The sequence below is a fragment of the Acipenser ruthenus genome, chromosome 43 (assembly GCF_902713425.1).
Source record: "Acipenser ruthenus chromosome 43, fAciRut3.2 maternal haplotype, whole genome shotgun sequence".
In the NCBI taxonomy this organism is placed as follows: domain Eukaryota; kingdom Metazoa; phylum Chordata; class Actinopteri; order Acipenseriformes; family Acipenseridae; genus Acipenser; species Acipenser ruthenus.
In genome coordinates, this window is record NC_081231.1 from 1767568 (window position 1) to 1791642 (window position 24075).

At 44.0% G+C, this 24075-nt stretch overlaps 2 protein-coding genes across 11 annotated transcripts in view; one reads left to right on the forward strand and one right to left on the reverse strand.

The window, feature by feature from the left end:
* LOC117398653 (uncharacterized) lies at nucleotides 1–14868 on the reverse strand. 6 transcript variants are annotated; one of them, XM_059012022.1, is made up of 12 exons: nucleotides 14847–14868; nucleotides 7332–7509; nucleotides 7066–7221; nucleotides 5271–5407; nucleotides 4401–4558; nucleotides 3215–3403; nucleotides 2366–2455; nucleotides 2180–2269; nucleotides 1933–2055; nucleotides 1487–1618; nucleotides 847–963; nucleotides 1–708 (listed from the first exon to the last, which is right to left on the reverse strand). In XM_059012022.1, the coding sequence occupies exons 2-12, from the start codon at nucleotides 7490–7492 to the stop codon at nucleotides 592–594; spliced, it is 1470 nt and encodes a 489-aa protein (XP_058868005.1). In that variant the 5' UTR covers nucleotides 7493–7509; nucleotides 14847–14868; the 3' UTR covers nucleotides 1–591. The 6 variants fall into 6 exon arrangements, with proteins under 6 accessions (XP_058868005.1, XP_058868002.1, XP_058868001.1 ...); XM_059012019.1 differs by lacking the exon at nucleotides 14847–14868 and adding an exon at nucleotides 13812–13946; XM_059012018.1 differs by lacking the exon at nucleotides 14847–14868 and adding an exon at nucleotides 13643–13778.
* The window catches only part of LOC117398656 (histone acetyltransferase KAT5-like), a 14153-nt gene continuing 4103 nt past the window's right edge, over nucleotides 14026–24075 (forward strand). The window contains exons 1-11 of one of the 5 annotated variants that reach the window (XM_059012011.1): nucleotides 14026–14197; nucleotides 14310–14379; nucleotides 15779–15847; nucleotides 17375–17511; nucleotides 19385–19453; nucleotides 20168–20455; nucleotides 20579–20653; nucleotides 21406–21468; nucleotides 22224–22472; nucleotides 23104–23193; nucleotides 23837–23977. In XM_059012011.1, coding sequence (XP_058867994.1) covers nucleotides 14186–14197; nucleotides 14310–14379; nucleotides 15779–15847; nucleotides 17375–17511; nucleotides 19385–19453; nucleotides 20168–20455; nucleotides 20579–20653; nucleotides 21406–21468; nucleotides 22224–22472; nucleotides 23104–23193; nucleotides 23837–23977 — 1263 coding nt within the window. In that variant the 5' untranslated portion in view covers nucleotides 14026–14185. The remainder of the gene's footprint in view (nucleotides 14198–14309; nucleotides 14380–15778; nucleotides 15848–17374; nucleotides 17512–19384; nucleotides 19454–20167; nucleotides 20456–20578; nucleotides 20654–21405; nucleotides 21469–22223; nucleotides 22473–23103; nucleotides 23194–23836; nucleotides 23978–24075) is intronic. The other 4 variants (XM_059012012.1, XM_059012014.1, XM_059012013.1 and 1 more) reach the window with 4 other exon arrangements.

Consider the following 24075-nt stretch of genomic DNA (forward strand, 5'->3'; position numbering starts at 1 on the left):
TTTTTATATATTTTATACATCTTACTTTACACATTTAGTGTAAAAATCATTTTGATTTCTTCCGGGGCTAGTTAGCAAAGGTGACACATTTATTAAGACAACGGTAAAGATACATTTTCACTGTACTATAGCAACACACCCACTACAACTTTGGTAAACCAGAATTAGTGGTTATATATAATTTAAGGTTCTGGGTTGGCAACACCTTTCTCTTAGGGGGGTGAGGGAGGGAGCAGTTCAGTCTCCATGCCTCAAGCCTGCCCTGGACTGGAGGGAGCACCCTTTCTCTTAGGGGGGTGAGGGAGGGAGCAGTTCAGTCTCCATGCCTCAAGCCTGCCCTGGACTGGAGGGAGCACATTTTTCACAGTTTGTATCTCAGAGGTGTCCTTCAACAGCCTGAATGAAATCAAAACTTTAATGGTGCCGCTATAACTATACTTCATAGCTGTGCCATAATTTTGATTTAATTCAAGCAGCAGGAAAGTTTGAATTGAATTGAGCCATCGAACAGGGAAGCAATGCGGGCCGTGCAGTGGTGCTGTGGTTTTTGATCGAATGCATCTCCAAGCCCCCTAACATTGTTTGTATTTTTCAGTCTCGGAGTCGCTCAGCGTAGAACAGCCCCCATCTCTGGTCCCCCTGCTCACAGCGTTGCAGCTTCTCCATCCAGCCCTGCACAATGTAGCTGTAATCCTCTTCAGAGAACTCCTGAAACAACCCCACACAGCACAGCTTTATCAACCCTGCAATGCCCAAGCATTTTTAAAAATCAGAAAAGCTTACTGCTATATCTAAAAAGAATATACTGAACATTTCTTTTCCATTGCCGCCTGGTCCCTTCCTGACCTGAATGAACTCCTCTCGCAGTGTCTCTGCTCTCCGCAGCTCCTCCTTGATGACCTCGACAAACTGGGCGGTCCTATCCTCCGCCCGGACACGCCCAAACCCCGCCTCCTCCAGGAACTGCACAGGGACAGCACAGCGAGATTACACATCACAGCACAACTGGGCAAGAACCACCCATCACTACCAATCGGGCTGAATCCAAACAGAGAAATACTGAAAGAAATCTCAAATTCAACTGAAGATTTCTTTTAGTATTTCGGCAACGCAGTTCAGAATTCAGAATTAATTTTGAATTCACCCCCATCCCGTTAATTCATGCAGATTGAATTCCCTGTATTCATTCCACATTGCTTTGTAACTAATGATGTTCCTGCGTGAACGAACACTTCTCTCAATCCCCTGGAGGGCGAGTAAGAGGGTATGACAGCAGGCCTTCTACTGTACATGTGATCAACACCAGTTGAGGAAAACTGAATGAATAATCAATTCCACTTGAATGAACGGGATGAATTCAAAGTGCAGAAGTGTTGCTCCCGCGGTATTCACTCGGAGTTCGTTCTGAATTTGCAGCCGTTATTTGGAGAAAGTGTTAGCAGTGATTCTAACTGCAGAAGCGATCTGCGACGCCAGGTCCTCCTACCCTGCCGTACTGGGGGGGGGTGTAGAGGATGTAGCCCCTCTGCTTCACATAGTCCTGGAAGGCAGGAGTCCAGGGCTTCTCTCCGCAGCAGTAATCACTGATCAGCAGCTTCCCTCCGGGCTTCAACCACGACTGCAGGGGGCAAAACACACAGCAAGAGGACAGGAGTGAATCGCCATCCCTCTCACACAGCACTGACCAAGGCGTCAGCCCCAGAGGGTTAACGAGATCTGGAGAAAGACTCACGCACACACACGCAGAACTGTGTAATTATGAAGGAATGTGTGGGGAATGAAAAGGGAGGTGTGTTACAGTGGTAATACATTGGGGGGTGCATAGCGAATCTTTTGGGGTGCACTGGGAATGTATTGGGGTGTATTACAGCGGTAGTGTATTGGGGGGTGCACTGGGAGGGAGCTATTGGGGTGCACTGATCAGTTACTCACATAAAATTGCTTGAAAAGAGCCAGCTTGTCAGCGATGTGCAGGATGGTGTCTCGGCTATAAACCACGTCGAAAGAGCATTCTGGGAAGAGCCTCCTTGTGGCGTCTCCAACTTCAAACTGTACCTGTGGAAGCAAAGCCGGAGTTAGGAAGGGCATTATAAAACCAGACCTGCCCTGGACTGGAGGGAGCACCCTTTCTCTCAGGGGGCGAGGGACGTAGGGACGGAGCTGTGAGGGAGATACCTACCGAAGGCAGGTTCTCCTCAACGCTTCTCTCCATGGCAATCTCCACCATGTTGGAGGAGAGATCTATGCCCAGGACCGACGCACCAAATTTCTAGAAAAGCAGAGAGACAGGAGAAGTCACGGCCTGGTGGATTCGAGAGTCCCTAGAGCTTATTTCCAGTGTAACTGACAGCAGCGTTCCTCTGACCCTGGCCATGTAAAAGTCTCCTCCTCCAATCCCACAGCCCACGTCCAGCACTCTCTGTCCAGGAAGCAACGCCAGCATGTCCACAAACTCCTGCGGGAGCAAAACACCGAGATCAAACTTCATTGCAGCTGTTAAATGTTTAAACCGAAAAATGTACGGTTTGATAAAAGATTCTGCACGGATTAATTATAATAAAAAAAAATAATAAAAAATAATTAAGAAGGTTTCAATATTAATAGCATTCGGAGATACTAAAATAATCTAAAAATTCAATGACATGTTTAGAAACGTTTGTCATTGAATTTTAGTGTAACCACTACTTTGGTGTTTAACTGTTATGGATCATATCTGTAGCATCTCAGTGCATTGGGAGCCACAGTAATGGAAAACTGTTTAAATCAATTTTAATAAATACTATTTCTGAATCGGATTACTATAGTCAAAATCATTAGGTTTTAAAATGACGGTAAACCCCTGTATTTCTGTGCCATGGCTAATGTCTATTAAAAAGCTTGACTAGCAGATAGATAAATAACTGAACAGCTACTCGTTTCTCAGCACAGTAAAAGACGCAAATACCGTTTGTAACAAAACATTACACTTCGATGGAATACTGCTGTGTATATGAAAGGCTGAAAAACACATAAAACAGAATTTTTAATCTGCCATCCCAAGCCAATTACTCAGTACTGTACGTTACTAAAATTACTGTTTGTAACAAACGTTACATGGCCAGTGTCCACTGCTTGAATCGTGTTTTTTGTTTGCAATGTAGATGACGCTGTTTCCAGGCCTGGCGGGGAGGTGTTGGGGTTGTGGGGTTGTTGTGAGGGGTGCGCTGGGGTGTACCTCGGTGGTCCGGGCTCCCCCCGTGCTGATGAAGCCGCGGCCGAAGATCTTCTCGTAGCGCAGGATTCCGCGGCGCGAGTATTGCTGGCTGTCCAGGAACTGCTGGAACGTAGCGAAGCCCTGGTTAGCCGAGCAGTTCCGTCTCACCTTCTGCAGCAGCCAGCACAACTGGTTCTGATTCTTCTTCATCTGAGACAGAGAGGAGAGAGCTGGTCACACAAACACACACAGGAGAGCTAGCCTCTCGCACGCACACACACACACACACACACACACACACACACACACACAGACACAGAGACACAGGAGAGCTGGTCACACACACACACACAGGTGAGCTGGTCCCATACACACAAACAGACACACAGAGACACATGAGAGCTGGTCGCACACACACACACAGAGGAGAGCTGGTCACACACACACACACACTCGCACACACAGGAGAGCTGGTCTCACACACACACAGGACAGGAGAGCTGGTCAGACACACAGAGCTGGCCACACACACACACACACACAGGGACAGATAGACACAGAGCAGAGCATCTTTCAGAACTAATGCAACAAACCTTACAGGGGCCACAAAGACGCTACTTAAGATGAATGTGTATTTAAGATGAATGTGTTACTAAAATACTACTACAGGGTGTGTAGGGTGTCTCTTATTGTATAGGGGATGTAATCTCATGCAATTTGACATATAAACTTATTACAAAATCACCGAAATGAAGATTGTAGGCAGGAATAGCTTTAAAACAAGCAGGTTTAAAAAACAAACCAAAAAATAAAACACACATTCAGTTCAGTATGCTTGCCTTGCCTTGGAGGTCAATTCCTGTTTTTCCTGCATTCCTAATTCCAATTCCTAATTCCTAATTCCTAATTCCTAATTCCAATTCCAATTCTTTCAAAAGGGGATTGGAATTGATATTTCACAGTCATAATAATTGTCGTGATCGTTCAGCTGCTTTCATTTGAAGCCAGTTTTTTTAATTGGCTAACACAACAGCCACTTCAATTGAAGTAATGAGCGTTTGCCACTGCGGGAAACTGATTTCAGCACCGCGAACTGCAATTTGGATCGACGTGTTGGAAATGGATTCAAAACGGAATGGGGAACCGATTTTGAAAAGCAAGGCGATGACCCGAACCCTGGTCACTTTGACTCTCGGTGCCCCTGTACCTTGATGTAGGTCTGCACAGACTTGTTCATGACGATCTCGAACCCGCTGCCCTGGGAGGCGCCGCTGGCAGGGTCGTCTCGCACCACGGAGGTCAGGAGGTGGTTGTACTGGGAGGGGCTGCGGTACAGGGTGGGGTTGAAGCTCCTGTTGTTGTCTCCTGTGGGGCACCAAGAGAGACAGTCAGCCGGGGGACGCGTTTCAGTGAGGGAGGGGGGGGGGTTGGAGGTAGAATGGAAAAAAGCTTCAGAAAATTAGTTTGCTCTGATTCGTGTGCCAATCATGTGAATAGGTTTCCAATTCTTTTCTTGATTTTTATCATAACTTATTTTTAGGAACCCCCTGCGGTTGGGGTCGATTCTTGTTTTTCAATTTCAATTTAAAATCAATTCAATTCCAATTAATATTATCATCATTAGCTTTTAATCAAGTCCAAGACACCACTGATCAAAACTGCAGTCAGCAGTGTTCTGTTCAAATGGGCTTCTCATGGTGGCAACAAAATGGTTTCAATTGAAGTCGCTGTCGGTCAATGAAACTGGCTTCGAAAGGAAAGCAGATGAACAAAATCACAGCAGTGACCGGGTCTCTCAAATATCAATTCCTTCGAAGGAATTGGAACCGGGTTTTAAAAAGGATTCGGAATTGAAAAAACAGGACAGGACCCCGAAACCTGGGTCGTACGTGCGCGTGTCACACTTCATGCAGTCTTGCTGAGATTAACTTTTTTTTAAGGCTTGATGAAACCAGAATTGGAAACCAAAGCACACCAGTTGTGACACCTGGACAGGGGGATAATCCCCCTATTGTAACCCTTCCTCTCCTACTGTCAGTGCCGTTGAGGGGGTGAGAGGTGAGGGGTGAGGGGGTACCTGACTGGTGGAAGCAGGACTCCCTGAAGAAGAGGTACCCTCCGGGACTCAGCCAGTCCAGCATGCGGCCAGCGAGCGAGAGCAGCTCCGTGTCGCTCAGGTACATGAAGAGCCAGTTTGAGAAGACCAGGTCGAAGCTGCAGGAGCACAGGGCAGAGTCACACACACACACACACACACACACACACACACCTGCACCAGCGCAGGCACCCCACCCCATCCCAGAGCACTGGAGCCATGCTCCATGAGCAGCGAAATGTTCCACCGATACCCTCCCCTCCCTCTGCAAGCAGGTCCATTCAGGTCTTAGAGGGAGGGGAGAGCAGTCACTGGAACAGCACAGTGCTGTTGTCTTTAGCACAGTTTAGTAGAATAGACAGCTAGCCTATTTGTGCGCCAGCATGAAGCGACAGCCAACCGAACAGCCTCTCTACCAAAGAGCCAGGAGTCCAGCGAGGAGAGACCTGCGAGGAGATGCTGTTGGAGAAAATCCGAACCTAGCAGCGCCCTGGAAGATGCCAACTACTAGACAGGTCTGTACCCTCCCCCTACCGCTCCTGCTCCCACTACTACTGTACCTATCTGTCTCACCTGTCCTGCTATGACTGTCTCTCACATCCCTGTTATTCTGTCCTCTCACTCCCATCCTCTGTCCTCTCTCTCTGCCACTGCTCCCCTAACCCCTCTAACCTCATCCCTCTGCCTCTCCCCTCCCGCACTCTCTCTGGTGTTCTCTGGAGCTGTCACTCTTCTGTTAACAAAGCTGACTTCATCTCTGCCTTTGCCTCCCAGCTCTCTCTCGATTTCCTTTCTCTCACTGAAACCTGGCTCTCTCCTGATAACACTAACTTCTGCTGCCCTGTCCTCTCTACATGTCCTGTCCCATACTCCGCGTCTCACTGGACGGAGAGGTGGGACTGGTCTTCTCCTCTCTCCCTCCTTACTCTTTTCTGTCGCCTCTCCTCACTCTGTTAACACCTTTGAATTTCACGCTGTCCAACCAACCTCTCCCTGTCAACTCCTGCTAATTGTGCTCTACCGTCCCCCTGGACCACTCACTCACTTTCCCGATGAACTCGGCTATCTCCTCTCTAGAAGACTGGCTGTACCTCCTCTACGCTCCCCTGCCTCCGGAGCCCGCTACTTCTCCACCCTACGGATGTCAGGACTGCCCAGTCCCTGACCACCTTCCAGCGCCTCCTCAAGACACACCTCTTCAGACAACACCTGTAAAACTCAACTCGCCCCTTATGGACAATATAGCACTCTGCCTTTAATGCATTTTAACTTGCACTTATCTGCTCCCTATTCTACTGTATTTAATTCTGTACTTAACCCAATCTGTAGGATCTTGTATTTCACCTGCACTCGTATCTAACCCTGATGTAATTATCAACACTGTTACCTGCTCTTGAACTGCCCCGATATCAAATCGTACTGTGTTTTGTATTTGCTCTTATTAGGAGTGAAGTCATTGTATTTTGTATCTTGCTCTTAATTGTACTGTAATTACTGATATGTATTTTATTTTGTATACAACTGTAAGTCGCCCTGGGTAAGGGCGTCTGCTAAGAAATAAATAATAATAATAATAATAATAATAATAATAATAATAAATGACTGTTTGCAGAGGGAGGGCAGAGTATCGGTGGAACAGCACAGTGCTTTCCTCCCCTGAATGACCCTGCTTGCAGGGACAGTGTGTGTTTTGTCTCCTCGCGGTGCAGCCCCACCTCTCCTCTCTCGGTCTCATTCAGAGAGCTCTCCCTGGTGCAGTCAGTCCCGAAACACTCACCTGTTCTCGGGGAAGTCCAGCTGCGTGGCGTCTGCTTGGATGAACTCCGCGTTTCCATGGTGACCGTTGTCCTCTTTGTTCTTGTCCAGGAATTTCTGCATGAAATCCACTGCTGTCACCTGACTGGCCACCTTCACCAGGTGCTGAGTGTAGCGCCTGAGGAGAGCCAATGAGAAGGCAGGAACTGAATACAGGCATCCCACTTCAACAGGCATGCACAGAAAAACAGACAGACGCACCCACACCCACACAGACAGGCAGGTTACCCGATGCCAGCCCCCAGCTCCAGCACTCGGAGCCCCCCCAGGGCAGGCAGGGTGGCGAGGATCTCCGGCACCTCCTCTCTGGAGATGATCCTGGCGTTGGAGTCGAGCATCATCTCCTCCACCGTGGCCTGCTCAGAGTGCTCCTGCCAGAACTCGGTCATAGTGGCGCGGGCGGAACCTGGGCACGGAGACACAGGAAACAGCACGGATCATGGCAATGAGTCACCACAGAGGCAGTGCAGATGCAATGCAATACAAACCAGCATGGCAGCAAGGTCTCAATTAGAGCCATCGGTGTGACAGATTTACAGCACGCTCAAGAGCCATGTAATAATGCAGGACATTCAGACAGATGGATGCCGACAGACACTCCCCCTCCTCGAGGATAATTCGAAGAACTTGCTGAGGCAAGAACCAGGTAGGGGGGGCGGGGGCGGGGGCGGGCGGGGAGATTCAGGACCGGGATTGAAACTCCCAAGAAACAAATTCCAGGAGAGACTTATGAAACAGAAAATGCCTTCATTGTAAATCCATCAAGAAACCAGGTCACGCGGACACACTTCTACAATTCACACGGCTCAATTTCCACAAGTTATTTTTATGTCATGTTATGAAAAGATAATGAGCGGATTTTATTTTTTTAATACTATACTACATTCTACTATAAAAGCACGCTGCGTATCGCTTAAAACCAACGCTGTTTACAAAATGCCGATTTTCACAACTTACTAAACATTTGAAGACGGAAGTAAACTTTAATCTGAAGTTTAGAGGAGGATATTTTAAACAGAGGAATTTCTAAAGACTTTACAAAAACACCGGGTCTGTAGAACTCTCTACACCCAGCTCGCCTGTCTGAAGGAACGAGCTCCATACTGCCTTGTAGAAAGTACCAGACTACCGTAGACTACCTTCAAATGAGTTCAGGGAGCTACAGCACAGAGAATTGTGAGGGTCTGGAACCAACTCCCCAGTAATGTTGTTGAAGCTGACACCCTGGGATCCTTCAAGAAGCTGCTTGATGAGATTCTGGGATCAATAAGCTACAAACAACCAAACGAGCAAGATGGGCTGAATGGGGCCTCCTCTCATTTGTAAACATTCTTATGTTCATTGTCATAGATACATCTAGGGAATGCAAACATCCATGGCTTAAAGAACACAGCTAAAGCCATGACAAGGTAGTGATGTCCTGGGCGTTGAAGGATCCTCCGCGTTTCAGCTGATGCCTGCATTGCAAAACCTGATGAATGCCGAAGTCGTGATGAATCATCAATCAACCGATTCTGCAATATATAAAAGCTAACATCTCCCTGCTGAGGCAGTGATCAGTCATGTTGAAAGACTTATTGAAGGGGTGACAATCCAGGTTCAAAGAGGTTTTGAAGATGATTTTGGAGTGGATTTGCTTGGCTAAGCCATCAACAAGGATCATTCGATAATCTGCTCAACAAAACCGGGAGTGTGGTGCTGGGGAGCTGGCACCAAGCCTTGCTGAATGCAGTTTTAGTGCAATCATGCCAGTTACTGATTCATTCAAGTCTCTACAGTACAGACAGCCTAGTTAAGCATGAACACATTTACAAAGAAAAACCCAGGTGTCCATGATTAAAATTATTATTTATTTCTTAGCAGACGCCCTTATCCAGGGCGACTTACAATTGTTACATCACATTATTTTTACATACAATTACCCATTTATACAGTTGGGTTTTTACTGGAGCAATCTAGGTAAAGTACCTTGCTCAAGGGTACAACAGCAGTGTCCCCCACCTGGGATTGAACCCACGACCCTCCGGTCAAAAGTCCAGAGCCCTAACCAGTACTATTAAAAATAAATCAAAGTGCCCAAATACACACAAATCTCTCATGATCATTTGGATCATGTTATTTTCGTTTAAGGGATGCTGTGGTTTATTACAATGATCTCGACTCGGCAAAGTCGGTCCAAGACTTGATTGGAACTCAGAGTTTTCACTATTACCGAGTCATACCGATGCCATTGCCGCTGTTACACTACACCGTTTTCAAGTGATCTGTTTATTTACCTGGGCTTGTCTGTAATAATCCACGGTTGTCCACTGAACGAACGTCACGTGTGTCGTCATTTGGTAACGGAACGGTTCATGTATAAAATACTTTATATACTTCAAAATGCTGAGATTCCCTGCACTGTGACTAACTGAGCTAGCGGGATTTCAAAATTGAATCCAATAACAAGCAGCATGCACGACTGCACTTAAACGAATGGATTTTAACAATGAAAACAGTCAAAGTTGTGACATTTTAAAAAAAGAAAAGTTGAAGGCGAAACACACTTTGAAGCGACTTGTTTCATTTTGAAGCTGTTCGGTTTCATGAATCTCAAAATGCTTTTTATTAAAATAAATGGCAAGAAAAAAAAAAAGACTACTACCTTTGACGCACTTTATTTCCATGTCGGTTAGATGAAGTTTCCTGGACGGGACTCTACGTGTCAGAAATCGGGAGTTAAATCGGTTTTTATTTAAAAATCACTATATTAAATTAAAAACAGACAAAGCTATCACTGAAGCGCCAGATCATACACGACTGAACTACAGCCTCGTACATGTTTACTGTAAACAAGCACAGGTGTTTACTCTTGTTTTTGAAACTTTATAAACGCGTAAATAACATTAGAGGCTAGGATTAAGAATCAAACGTCTAGTTTAGGAAGTTTTTTTTTTTTTTTTTTTTTACAGCTTAACATCAGAGCTGATGAAAGAGAAAACATATATTGTACTTCCCTTAAGTTTAGGAGAGAATGGACAATGTCAAACTATAGAAATAGCTTTGATTTACATAGTCCGGGTTCAGGGAAGAACTGTCGGGTCTGACTCTGGTTCGGTCTGTGTTTCCTATCCAACCAGAAGTATATAAAGTAATTAAATGTTACATTTTTCTAACTAATCCACATAAAACAGATCATCCTGGATTGTTAATAACCATTTGATTTTACTACACTTACCGTGAAAGTTTATATATATATATATATATATATATATATATATATATATATATATATATATATATAATTGAAACTGCAGTCTGATGATTGCACGATACCTGTGCTACTGCAATACCACAATAAGCCTTAAACACGCACACACACATCACAGCAAAGAAATGGTGCATCGTCTTACCGTTCTCCATGATTCAATGGGCTTCAATACACACGTGTATACAATAAAATACTTTCAGATACAATTTCACAGAAATCAATATACATAGAAAAAGATACAGAGAGAGATAGAGAGAGCGCTGGTTATGACGCCACACTGTGGATCGCTATTCTGGTTCGACTAAAACTCCGGCTGCATCTGTTGTACAGCCGACCTTTTGACTGCATGTGCCAAAATAAAAAGAATACAAATTAATCTGTTGGCATAACTGTTGACGTGCATGTACCTGCTTTTTATAATACGAGTCAAGAATTCTCGCTGTAGGTGGTCCTCCTGTCGCTTATTGGACGACAGCCCTGCTTGCGGTGTCCCGGACGCCTTGTGATTGGATGAGAGCGGGTAGACTGAGAATCATGTTTGCATATTTAAGTAGGGTGAATAAACGGATAGTTCTGATTGGCTCCGACGCATAGCTTAGTCATTATTATTTTAATTTTTTTCGGAAAAGCCACGCCTTCAAAGCGTGAAATGCTCAGTCAACTAGGACGGGATTTTTTTTCAAATCATGATGACAAGCAACTTATTTCTAGTATTTTTTATTTATTTTTTTGGGGTGGGGGGTAGGGGTGGGCTGTTTGGTTAATAACGTAATTCACGACAGGTACTTTTTTAAAATAATATATTTGTAACATGGATCCATTGTTTTGTTACAGCGCTCTATTTGTGCTAACGTCATGACGAGTTAACGAGAAATGGAAACTTTTATATAGCACATAATAATAATAATAATAATAATAATAATAATAATAATAATAATAATAATAATAATACCTAGTCAATAATTTCACTGACATTGCCCGATCCCCAGTCATTTGATCATTCTATATACGAGGTAAGAAGTTTTACACAGCGAATTATCTTCTGTATTTCTCCTTGGTTTGTTTGGACTTTTACCTCACCTAGTAACACATGTCCTCGCTGCCCGGCTTTTCTGAGAAGAGGTAAAATTATTTAAAATAACAGTTTCCAACATTGCAAATTCCAACACTACGGTTCCAAAGTCTAGTACTGCGAGTAACGGGGCTGTAATCATTTATATAGAAAACACAGCTTGTGCCAGAATGTGTCAATAACATCCCATCCCCATCCACCTGCCCTCTGAGAGAGACAGACAGACAGACAGGGAAGAGACGGACACAGGAGAACATAAGAAAGTTTACAAATGAGAGGAGGCCATTCGGCCCATCTTTGCTCGTTTGGTTGTTAGTAGCTTATTGATCCCAGAATCTCATCAAGCAGCTTCTTGAAGGATCCCAGGGTGTCAGCTTCAACAACATTACTGGGGAGTTGGTTCCAGACCCTCACAATTCTCTGTGTAAAAAAGTGCCTCCTATTTTCTGTTCTCAGTGCCTCTTTATCTAATCTACATTTGTGACCCCTGGTCCTTGTTTCTTTTTTTCAGGTCGAAAAAGTCCCCTGGGTCGACATTGTCAATACCTTTTAGGATTTTGAATGTTTGAATCAGATCACCGCGTAGTCTTCTTTGTTCAAGACTGAATAGATTCAATTTTTAGCCTGTCTGCATACAACATGCCTTTTAAACCCGGGATAATTCTGGCCACTCTTCTGTGCACTCTTTCTAGAGCAGCAATATCCTTTTTGTAGTGATGTGACCCGAACTGAACACAGTATTCTAGGTGAGGTCTTACTAATGCATTGTAAAGTTTTAACATTACTTCCCTTGATGTAAATTCAACACTTTTCACAATATATCCGAGCATCTTGTTGGCCTTTTTTATAGCTTCCCCACATTGTCTAGATAAAGACATTTCTGAGTCAACATAAACTCCTAGGTCTTTTTCATAAATTCCTTCTTCAATTTCAGTATCTCCCATGTGATATTTATAATGTACATTTTTATTGCCTGTGTGCAGTACCTTACACTTTTCTCTATTAAATGTCATTTGGCATGTGTCTGCCCAGTTCTGAATTTTGTCTAGATCATTTTGAATGACCTTTACTGCTGCAACAGTGTTTGCCACTCCTATTTTTGTGTTGTCTGCAAATCTAACAAGTTTGCTTACTATACCAGAATCTAAGTCATTAATAGAGAGATAGACAGATGAGACAGAGGGAGAGAGACATACAGGAGAGACAGACAGGAGAGAGAAAGCGAGAGACAGACAGATGAGACAAACGGACAGGAGAGACAGACAGCCGCCATACACTCCCGAATTCTGATGCACTTCAATAATGAGCACTAAAAAGGTTAGCAAGTTTCACCACAACAGGTCAAGGGGTTCCCTAGATAAATGGGGAAAATATGTAAGTGTGCCATACAGGCAAACAACCAGTGAATCACACAGTTGCTGCTGCTGCCAATAATCCAGGAAGCATGATGCAACCCTTGTGCATGTTGCAGCCTGCCTCGTGTGACTAGGCTCAAACTATTGTGCAAACTAGGACACATTTCACAAAGGCAAACAGCAAGCACTTGATAAAATAAAACACGCCCCCACCACATTCCCAGCACACAATGGTAGGGAACAGCTCAGGTTTTGCTCCAGTGCAAAATCAAAACGTTTTTTTAAACTTGTGCAAATAAGTGACAAAGCACAGGGATTGCATGAGAGGCAATTTGGCGAAGCACAGCAGGCTGGGGGCAGATTAAAACGTTCCCCTTGGATTGCCTGAGGCCACACCCCGCATTATATTATTATTATTTATTTTAGCAGACGCCCTTATCCAGGGCGACTTACAATTATTACAAGATATCACATTATTTCTTTATATTTTTATGCAATTACGCATTTATACAGTTGTTTTTTTACTGGAGCAATCTAGGTAAAGTACCTTGCTCAAGGGTACAGCAGTAGTGTCCCCCACCTGGGACTGAACCCACGACCAGAGCCCTAACCACTACTCCATACTGCTGCCCTATATTGTAGTGGTTTAGAGCAGTGGTTTTCCCAATCCTGGTCCTGGGGACCCCCTGTGTCTCCTGGTTTTCATTCCAACTGAACTCTCAATTGCTTAACCTAGTTCATCAGGTTTTCTGCGGGCAGATGACAGGAGTGGGATATTCCACTGCATTAGTTTAGTAAGGGGTTGCATAACCCCACCGAAGCAGACTATTTCTGCAAATACACACTTTAAATACATGCCTACCTGTCTTGTTAGAAGCGTGGGCTTATGACGACAGCTTTACAAAACGAATTCTGTTTTGCGACCAGCACAGGTACACGACAGAACGACGTCACAGCCCAAATAAACGATTCTCACTGTGGTACTTTTTTTTTTTTTTTTTTTTACACAATTAAAAAAATGAGTAACTTACAGTTTGTACGAAACCACAGAAGATCCGCCCTGAAACCAGATTGTTTTTTTGTTTTTTTAAATTAAAACATTTACGGTATATAGCATTTCAATGTGGTTATTTCTGTATAACGCCACTAGATGGCAGCCTAACCCCTTCGCTGTTGGGGTCCTTTTTTTTTCAACCTCTTAATGCCTTCATAGTAAATCCCCATTTCGGTCATTGAATTACAACGTCAATGTTACAGATGAACGACACTATAAATACTAACACCAATACAGAATGAAAAACGCGTCCGCGGCGTGATTGTGTGCGTGTGTTTCTCAGGCGCAGCGCGGCCGCCCCTCCCCGCTGTCCTCTTTCCTCTCCGGGTTTGTTGTGTTCGAGGAGGGAAGATGGCGGACTCGGTGAGTTTTCTGAACAGCCTCGGCTGTCTTTTTATTGTCGGCTTGCTAAAACGCCGCGCCTTCGCCCGAACGAAAGCCGCATTTTATAAACCGTAACCCTTCTCCTTCTCAGCAGGTGGAGATTGTGGAGGGCTGCCGACTCCCAGTGTTGAGGAAGAACCAGGAAAATGAAGACGAGTGGCGTGAGTACACCATGATGGAAAAAATAAATAAATGCAAAAATAAAACTGCTGGTCATGGCGCACAGAGCCTGGCAGCCGCACGGAGGCGCTACACGCTGCACGAACATTTATATGCGCTGCACCAATTAAAGGGCTTTTAAAGAATCAAATGATTCGATTCATTATTCAATAAACACAAGACTTTATTACCAGTGATTGGAATACGCCTCCAATTAATTTTATTTATTATAAGTTTTAAAAAATAGCTTGTAAAAAAACAAAACAAAACAACTAATGGTTCAAACTGCTCTCCTTTATTTAGAGGCTTATTATTTTCAATCAAGTGCATATTAAGTGAAAAGGAAGAAGCAGTGTTAAAATTGATTCAATTTATTGGCCCAGCATAGAAACGCAAAATATACCTGCTTTCAAGACAACATGTCATTTTTGACTCTTGCATATACAGTATTACTTGGCTTGAAACTCACCACTAGCCCTGCACCCAGTCCAGGGTTTCAGAACAGCCTTCACTTAAGTATATTATTTAAATGATCGAGAGCCAGGAGTTTGATGTTCAATACATTGCTCTTGCCTATTAGTAACCGTACAGACTCAGGTGCGACTGATTCATGCTGTGATGTTGTATCCAGAGCTCATGCAGGGCCTGATAGTTCAAACCAGCTGATTCTAATAATACACCTGAGCAAGGGGCGCTCTGAAACCAGGGCTAGTTCGAGTTTTAAGCCTTGGTGTTACACATGGACTTTTTTTGACCTGAAAAAAAGAAACAAGGACCAGGGGTCACAAGTGGAGATTAGATAAAGGGGCATTCAGAACAGAAAATAGGAGGCACTTTTTACACAGAGAATTGTGAGGGTCTGGAACCAACTCCCCAGTAATGTTGTTGAAGCCGACACCCTGGGATCCTTCAAGAAGCTGCTTGATGAGATTCTGGGATCAATAAGCTACTAACAACCAAACGAGCAAGATGAGCTGAATGGCCTCCTCTCGTTTGGAAACTTTCTTATGTTCTTATGATTTTATATATATATATATATATATATATATATATATATATATTATATATATGTATGTATGTATGTATGTATATATGTATGTATGTACACACACACACACACACATTTGAAAAAGGGTGTGTACCAAAAGGATCAAAATAAAAAGCTAATGTAGGTACACAAGACTCTGAATAATTGAGAACACATTTTTTTTTTTTTTAATATATATATCAGGGTGTTTCGGACTACAAGTCCTTCAGCTGGATGGAAAATGTGTGTGTGTGTATATATATATATATATATATATATATATATATATATATATATATATATAATTACATACAAAGTTGAAATGATTAAACCTCTTTTTTCTGCTCTAATCCTCCCTCCTCTTCTCTCCCCAGCGCTGGCTGAAATCCTCAGTGTCAAGGAGATCACAGGGAGGAAGGTTTACTATGTCCATTACATTGACTGTAAGTAAGGCTGCCCGGGTAGCGCTGCTGAACCGTTACTGGCATTACATTTCACAGCAGTGCAGCCGGGACTTCAAGATGCCTTGGCAGAAACTCGAGAGAAAAAAAAACACATGTGTGCCTTTTTATAGGTGTGAAGAAGGCACTAGCAAACAATGCGTGTGTCCGATTCTCTTCTGATGTGATTCGAAGTATTATTATTATTATTTATTTCTTAGCAGACGCCCTTATCCAAGGCGACTTACAGTTGTTATAAGATATCGCATTATTTTTTACATACAATTACATTATTTTTTACACATTATTTTTACATACAATTGCCCGTTTATACAGTTGGGTTTTTACTGGAGCAGTCTAGATAAAGTACCTTGCTCAAGGGTACAGCAGCCATGTCCCCCACCTGGGATTGAACCCACAACCCTCCGGTCAAGAGTCCAGAGCCCTAACCACTTCTCCACACTGCTTTCATTTAGATTTTAAAAGCAGAACATCGGGTTGTTCCCTTGGCTGGCCTTAAAAAAGATTTCACTGTATATGCCATATAAAACCTTACCACAGTAAAAACATAGCAAAGTGTAAAAAAGCACAGAGAGGTATGGTAAAGCATATAGACAAGCATTGTAAAGAAAATTTAAAAAAAAACCCAAAACTGCTAAATTACTGTGCCGTTTTTACAGGGATGCCTTTGTACAAAGTATCTGATGTAGGAAAAATGCTGTCATTAGAATCCGTGATCGCTCTACTGTCTCATTCCACGCTGTCATTAGAATCCGTGATCTCTCTGCTGTCTGATTCCACGCTGTCATTAGAATCCGTGATCTCTCTGCTGTCTCATTCCACGCTGTTATTAGAATCCGTGATCTCTCTGCTGTCTGATTCCACGCTGTCATTAGAATCCGTGATCTCTCTACTGTCTCATTCCACGCTGTCATTAGAATCCGTGATCTCTCTACTGTCTCATTCCATGCTGCCATTAGAATCCGTGATCTCTCTACTGTCTCATTCCACGCTGTCATTAGAATCCGTGCTCTCTCTACTGTCTCATTCCACGCTGCCATTAGAATCCGTGATCTCTCTGCTGTCTCATTCCACGCTGTCATTAGAATCCGTGCTCTCTCTACTGTCTCATTCCACGCTGTCATTAGAATCCGTGCTCTCTCTACTGTCTCATTCCACGCTGTCATTAGAATCCATGATCTCTCTACTGTCTGATTCCACGCTGTCATTAGAATCCGTGATCTCTCTACTGTCTCATTCCACGCTGTCATTAGAATCCGTGATCTCTCTACTGTCTCATTCCACGCTGTCATTAGAATCTGTGATCTCTCTACTGTCTCATTCCACGCTGCCATTAGAATCCGTGATCTCTCTGCTGTCTCATTCCACGCTGTCATTAGAATCCGTGCTCTCTCTACTGTCTGATTCCACGCTGTCATTAGAATCCGTGATCTCTCTACTGTCTCATTCCACGCTGTTGTTCCACTGAGGGCACCGAGCTGGATTTTCACCTGTCTTATTTTTCCCCAGTTAACAAGCGCTTGGATGAATGGGTGACACCGGACCGACTAGATTTAAAGAAACTCCAGTTCCCTAAAAAGGAAGCCAAAACGCCCACCAAGAACGGGCTGTCCGGATCCCGGCCAAACTCGCCCGAGCGAGACGTGGTAAGCATGACCCCCGACCCCCCCCCCGGGTCCCGTCCTGTCACCGTGGTTACAGTGCAGTGGCTCACTCCTGTGCTGTGTTATTAACCATCTGTCCTCTACTCCTACATAACTATTTCCCTCTTGCAGAAATGCATCAAGGATGTTACGTTTGGGATGTCAGATTCACGTTTTAAATTTCCTAAACTTGAGCATTAACTTGTTTCAAAGTTTTTTAAACACTTTTTTTTAAACTTTAACAAATTGCAGAGTTTTGTAAGCAGTCAGAAATTAGATTGCCTTTATTTTATTGTGATGTAACATTAACCCTTTAATGCTCATTTCTGTATCACACCTGGCACGACACCTAGCCCCCCTCTATTATTATTATTATTATTTTTTTTTTTTTTAATCCAACCTTACAAGCCAGAATTTTTCATATGCAGTACATTGTGTAGCTGGACAGAAAAAAAATTGTGTTTTGTACAAGAAACTGAATCTAGTTCCATTAATAAAGTAGCTTTTCTCAGTTCAATGCTTGGGCATTACAGGATTAATGTGCATGTGGGGAAAAGACTGAAGAACAGTGCGCACTGTATTTGATTGAGCTCCTGAAAAATAAACAGTTGAAAAGGAGCAAGCCAAATACAAGCTGCACGACTCATTTGAGCAGAAAAACGAGAGAGAGAGAGAGAGAGAGAGAGAGAGAGAGAGAGAGAGAGAAATGACTCCACTTCAATAACAGGGATGTAAAGAAGGCTACCATTGCATAGCAGTCTGGTGTTACTATGAGTTTAATTAACTACCAGGTATTCAGGATTGCTCAGTTAAGCTGACCCTAAAACTGCTCTGCAATGGGAGTCTTGTTTCCTTCTCTGAATGATAGCGATAACAATTTCAGACGTATTGTTTCCCAAAGTCATGCTGAATGCACAAAGGCCATTTCAGTTCTCGATCCACCCAGTTAGGTTCCACGCAGCTTGTGTGTGTGTGTACCCACGGTTATTCGAACCTTTTTGTTATTTGTTTTTGAGTCTGTTTTACGAAGCTTTTGCAGCAGCACAAAATCTGTGCATCTCACCTTGTTAATAGAAGCAGTATTATCACTGGCACCCCCCTCTTTTTCTGCTGTTCAAGATCTTCAATTTGGAATATGCAGTTCGTTTTGAAGGCAGCGCTGTAGAAAAGTTGCAGCTGCTTCCTGGTACCAAACCACTTCCTGTGATGTAGCTCTGATGTCACTTCCCTCGCCGCAGTCAGTCAGGCACAGGAAGTAAGCAGATATCTGGAAGAAACAGATTTTTTTTATTGACTGATTTTTATATTTCGCTATCTGAAATATCCAAAATATATTTCTGTTACTATATTACTATTGTCAACACAGCCTAACCAGGAATCAACCAAACCAGTCAATTCCTATCCAGAATTATCGTAAAAAAACATGACCAGCGCATTAAAAAGGGTGACCAGTGATAGTAAAATAATGGTCAGGACTTCTTTGGGTTGTCTTGACTTAATACAACACTACAGAACACTGTCCACTTGTTTATCTAAGCTTCTTATGCTCAGTTGCTTCCTTGCGCAGTCTCATTTATCGCTGTCTAGTTTATGATGCGTTTTGCACCATTTGCACGAAAGGAAAATGAAACTGGCCATGTTCCTCTAGTTTCTATGTAGTTGTGTAGCCTTACTGGTGAGTTTTCCTTTCACAAACAGCAGCGTACTCTCTGCAGAGTTAACAGGCTTTGCTGTTCAGGTGTCGGTGTTCTGTAAGGTTTGAAGAAGAAATAAATAAATAAATGGGATGCCAGTTTTGTGCAGCTGCAAAACGATAGCAAATGCAGACTAGTGTAAACCATGCCTGCCATTAACACCCCTTTCTATTCAAATCCAGAGGAAGAGTCTCGATCTCACTCTCCAAACTGCTTCCGATCCATCCAGAGGCAAAACTGTCCCCACGCCGGTACAACCTTACTTTACACTTCCAGGAGAGAAAAAAAAATAACAAAAGAATCACCAGGGTGTAGTAACTGAGGTTTTAAAAACACTCCTCCATTCACTCAGATACCCTTTCCACTGCTTCCTGTGTCGCTGTCTGTCTTAAGGTACAAAATAATAAAAATCGAGCGAGCCCCTCTTCCCCAGGGGTGCCTGTAGCTGGCAGAGGTGCTACGTGACTCTAGCCTCTTTTCCTTCTTTCTGTTAGCGACATAGGTCTCAAATGTGCAGTTTGGAAAGAAACACATTTTATAGCACAGTTGTGTTTTTTTTTTTTATTTTAAAACCGCTGATACTACACCAGGTGCAAGATCTTTAACAAACTTTTGCAGGAAGCGGTCAACGCCACACGCACCTTAGTGCACATTTCTATACTATCTCCATTACAGAAATCCCACCTTGCTCAGGCTTGGCAGTCCTAATGGTAGTATAGGCTGGTGAATTGATAAACCAGCCCAGATATCCAGGAGTGTGGAAAAAGTCATACATGATGGTTAAGAACACTATACCATGGAGATAAAGTATTCCTTTAAAATGATTTTGCTGTGGGAGGCTTTTAAAATTTTCAATGAAATTGTTGAAACCATGTAATAAACGGAGCGCCTAGCTCTGATGTCATTGTGTCGTCGTTCCACAGCACCTGACTGATTTTCTCTCTCGTCTTTTTTGTCTCCTGAAGCAGAGCCACAGTGTTAAGGTGGCCTCCAGCGTGGTCAAAAACCCGAAGCAGGGTTCACAGGCTGATAACAGCTCTCACTGTGATTGGTTGCAGAAGAGGAAGGTGGAGCCTGTCTCCCTGGTGACCCAGGTGTCGCCAGCCACGCCCGTGGCCTCCCTGCCAGCCTCCACGGAAACCACGCAGGCCTCCGTGTACCCGCTGGTGAGAGACGCCGGCTTCACGCCCAAATCTGCTGCTGGCAGAGCAGAGGCGCGAGAGGACCACGAGCAACTCGCCACTCTCGCCACGGTACGTCCCAGACCGTCCACAAACCACGAATCGCCGTGAAGATGTAGCCATGTGCACGGCTTTTGCTGCACAATATTAGACGGATGCTGCTACGTTGGCTTTACCCCTTTTCTGTTTTTCCAGAATGGTACAGCCCGCCGCCTCATCCCGTCACAGCCTGGGAGGAAGAGGAAGGCCAGCTGTCTGGGGACCGATGAGGTAAGAGCCGTCCTCTCCACACAGTATATTGGAGGGGGGTGTGTGTGTGTGTGTGTGTGTGTGTGTGTGTGTGTGTGTGTGTGTGTGTGTGTGTACTGAGTTAACTCGAGGATCACTTACATCCGTTCCAGTCCTGGTATTTATTCCAGCCAGGTCCTGAATTAATTGACTGCCTCTCAGCAGGTTCTGTTAACTCCTTCAGAACCTGCTTGGAGTAAAAACCTGGACCGGACTGGATCACGATGGCCAGAATTTAGCAGATAATTCCAGCATTAGACTGTTACGAAAGCAAATTTGAGTACAGACCCTGTGTTCAAAGGACGCACAGTTAAGGGTAACATAGTCACCCTGTGCTTCTAAGGTTCCTGATTTTTTTTTTTTTTTTTTTTGAGAATACAGTTCAGTCTCTACGAAGTGGTTCTGTTAAAAAAAATCCTGCAAGAGCCTGGAACAGTTTCATGAATACCAAACTGCGTTTCAGTCATAAAAACAGACACTTTAAATAACTCGAGCGTTTGAGCTTTGCCACTAGGTCCCGGTATGTCACGCCTGTTTTTCGAACTGCACATCCAGTTTGTCCAGTTGTGATTCAGCTTGGTCTGGGCACTGCCTGCGTTCAAGTTATCCAGGCGAAATGACTTGATTGTCTTAACATATTCTGTACTTTGTGCCGTAACTTGATTGACAGTCCTTCCCTTGCCTGGTGAAAGACACTGCAGTCTCCCCCTGTTGTGTCTCCTCTCTCTCGCTAGATCATCAAGGTTTTCCAGAATATCAATCCTCGATGTCCCAGTGTGTTCCTCCCCCCCGGAGAGGTCTGTACTTGACTGAGTGTGATACCTGGTGTCATTCAACAGCGTTTTAAATGTGTACCGTTCTTTGCTTAAGCCAGATTTTAATTGGCTGAATAAGCCCTGTTCTCTTGACTGTTTGGGCAAGTCTTTATCAGGCAATTACAAACAACGTACAGTGGGAGAGGTCAGCCAATCACAGTGAAGTATTTGCCAAAATTCCATGATTTTCAGTTGTAATTCAAGGCTTTCATAATTTTTATATATATATATATATATATATATATATATATATAATATATATATATATACCTTTTTAATGCATAGATCATATTCCCATGCATAATAATTTACTCAGGCATGTTGTATTGGAATATCCAGTCTATAAAAAGCAGTCACTATAGACAGGTTGGACTGTCTTGGCATGTAGTCCATTGTACTTTAGTAGTATTATTTACAGTACACTGTATTTAAATATGAAGCTTGCATTGTAACCCTGTACTGCCCTGTAACACTTGCAAGTTGGATAAAGCAGGCATCTGTCCACAAAATTTTAAAAAATATGTGCCATTGCAATACATCACCACAATGAACCTAAAAATCCACAAATGGGTTAATTCTATAGGGTGATGCAAAAATTTTGCCCATAGCAGTGTATTACATTAGCATGCATAATAATGTAGACATCCAGTTGTATTTGAATAGAGCCGTCACTGCGGACAGGCTGGTCTGTGCTGGCCTGCAGTCCTGTAACCCGCTTGCTTCCTCTCTCGCTCCAGGACTCTCAGGACAGCTCGGACGGGATCCCCTCGGCCCCCCGCATGACCGGCAGCCTGGTGTCGGACCGGAGCCACGATGACATCATCACGCGCATGAAGAACATCGACTGCATCGAGCTGGGCCGTCACCGCCTCAAGCCCTGGTACTTCTCCCCCTACCCCCAGGAGCTCACCGCCCTGCCCATCCTCTACCTGTGCGAGTTCTGCCTCAAGTACCTGAAGAGCCTCAAGTGTCTGCAGAGGCACCTGGTGAGTGTGTGTGGCTCTGTGTGAGCTGTCTGTGTGTGTGGCTCTGTGTATGTGTGAGTCTGTGTGTTTCTGTGCTCGTAATCTCTGTGTGTGTTCGTGATGTCTCTGTGTGTGTGCGCTTATCTGTGCGATCTGTGTGTTTTTGTATTTGTGATCTGTGTGTGTCTGTGATCTGTGTGTGTGTGTGCTTGTGTGTGTTTTTTTGTGCTCGTAATCTGTGTGTGTGTGTTATTGATGTCTTTGTGTGTTTGTTTGTCTGTTTTTGTGCTCGTAATCTCTGTGTGTGCGCTTATCTGTGCGATCTGTGTGTTTTTGTGTTTGTGATCTGTGTGTGTGTCTGTGCTTGTCTGTGTTTTTGTGCTCGTAATCTGTGTGTGTGTGTGTGTGTGTGTGTGTGATCTTTGTGTTTGTTTATAGTGCTCAGGGAGTCTGGAAACCAGACAAAACCTCCCTACCAAAGCCATGGCCCTGCAGTGTTTAAACATATATTTTAAAGTATATATACACTCCAAGTCCTTATAAACACTATAAACTCTGTGTCTGTGTGTGCTCATAAACGGCATAGGGATAATTGTTTTCCAGAAGGATTTTCGTGGCTGCCGTGATTTTAACTCTGTCTCTGCTCTCCTAGACGAAGTGTAACTTGCGGCACCCCCCGGGAAACGAGATCTACAGGAAAGGAACCATCTCCTTCTTCGAAATCGACGGCAGAAAAAACAAAGCAAGTACCGGCTTACTGTAGTGCATGGTTACAGCTTCACCCCTGACCCTGACCCTGCTCCTAACCCTGGACCAGTTTCCTTCCTTAAGGAATTGAGCGCTTGTTCAAACAGGTTTAAATGCATTTGAGAGCGACTCAAGTCTAACGAGGAGGAAACTGACAATATGGACGACCGGATCCAGCCTGTCAGTACATTTTAAACCCTGTTTCATGAACCTCATTGCAAAAATAAGAAAGTTAGCTTCATTTTGTGGGACACATACGTCCCTTGTACTGTAAAGGCTCGGGGGTCCAGCGGTTAAAGAAAAGGGCTTGATACCAGGAGGTTCAAATCCCAGTTCAGCCACTGACTCATTGCGTGTGACCCTGAGCAAGTCGCTTCACCTCCTTGTGCTCCGTCCTTCGGATGAGATGTAAAACAAACGAGGTCCTATTGGAAGTGACTCTGCAGCAACAGTTGTTGATGCATACCTCACCCCTTAGTCTCCAAGTCGCTTTGGATAAAAGCATCTGCTAAATGACCAATGATTAATAATAACCCACAAGAGCACAAAGGCCAACAAAGCGGTCCCTGCAGGGAGCAACCCTGCAAAACCCTGTCGCTCATCATCGCCCCTCTTCTCTGTTTCCTTGCTCCATGCAGATGTATTCTCAGAACCTGTGTCTGCTGGCGAAGTGTTTCCTGGATCACAAGACCCTGTACTACGACACAGACCCTTTCCTCTTCTACGTCATGACAGAGTACGACTCCAAGGGCTTCCACATCGTGGGGTACTTCTCCAAGGTAGGGAACGCTGCCTCCAAGCAGTCAAGCTCCCTACAAAATCGAAACCTGCTATTTTACTGTGCTGAGCTGACGGGCGCCTGGTGATTAGACTGTGA

Coding starts and splice junctions, on each gene's coding strand:
- LOC117398653 (XM_059012017.1), bottom strand. Junction 7,222..7,331: donor GAGCTGGGGGCTGGCATCGG/GTAACCTGCCTG, acceptor GGCTCTCCTCAG/GCGCTACACTCAGCACCTGG. Junction 5,408..7,065: donor CTGGACTTCCCCGAGAACAG/GTGAGTGTTTCG, acceptor GTGCTCCTGCAG/CTTCGACCTGGTCTTCTCAA.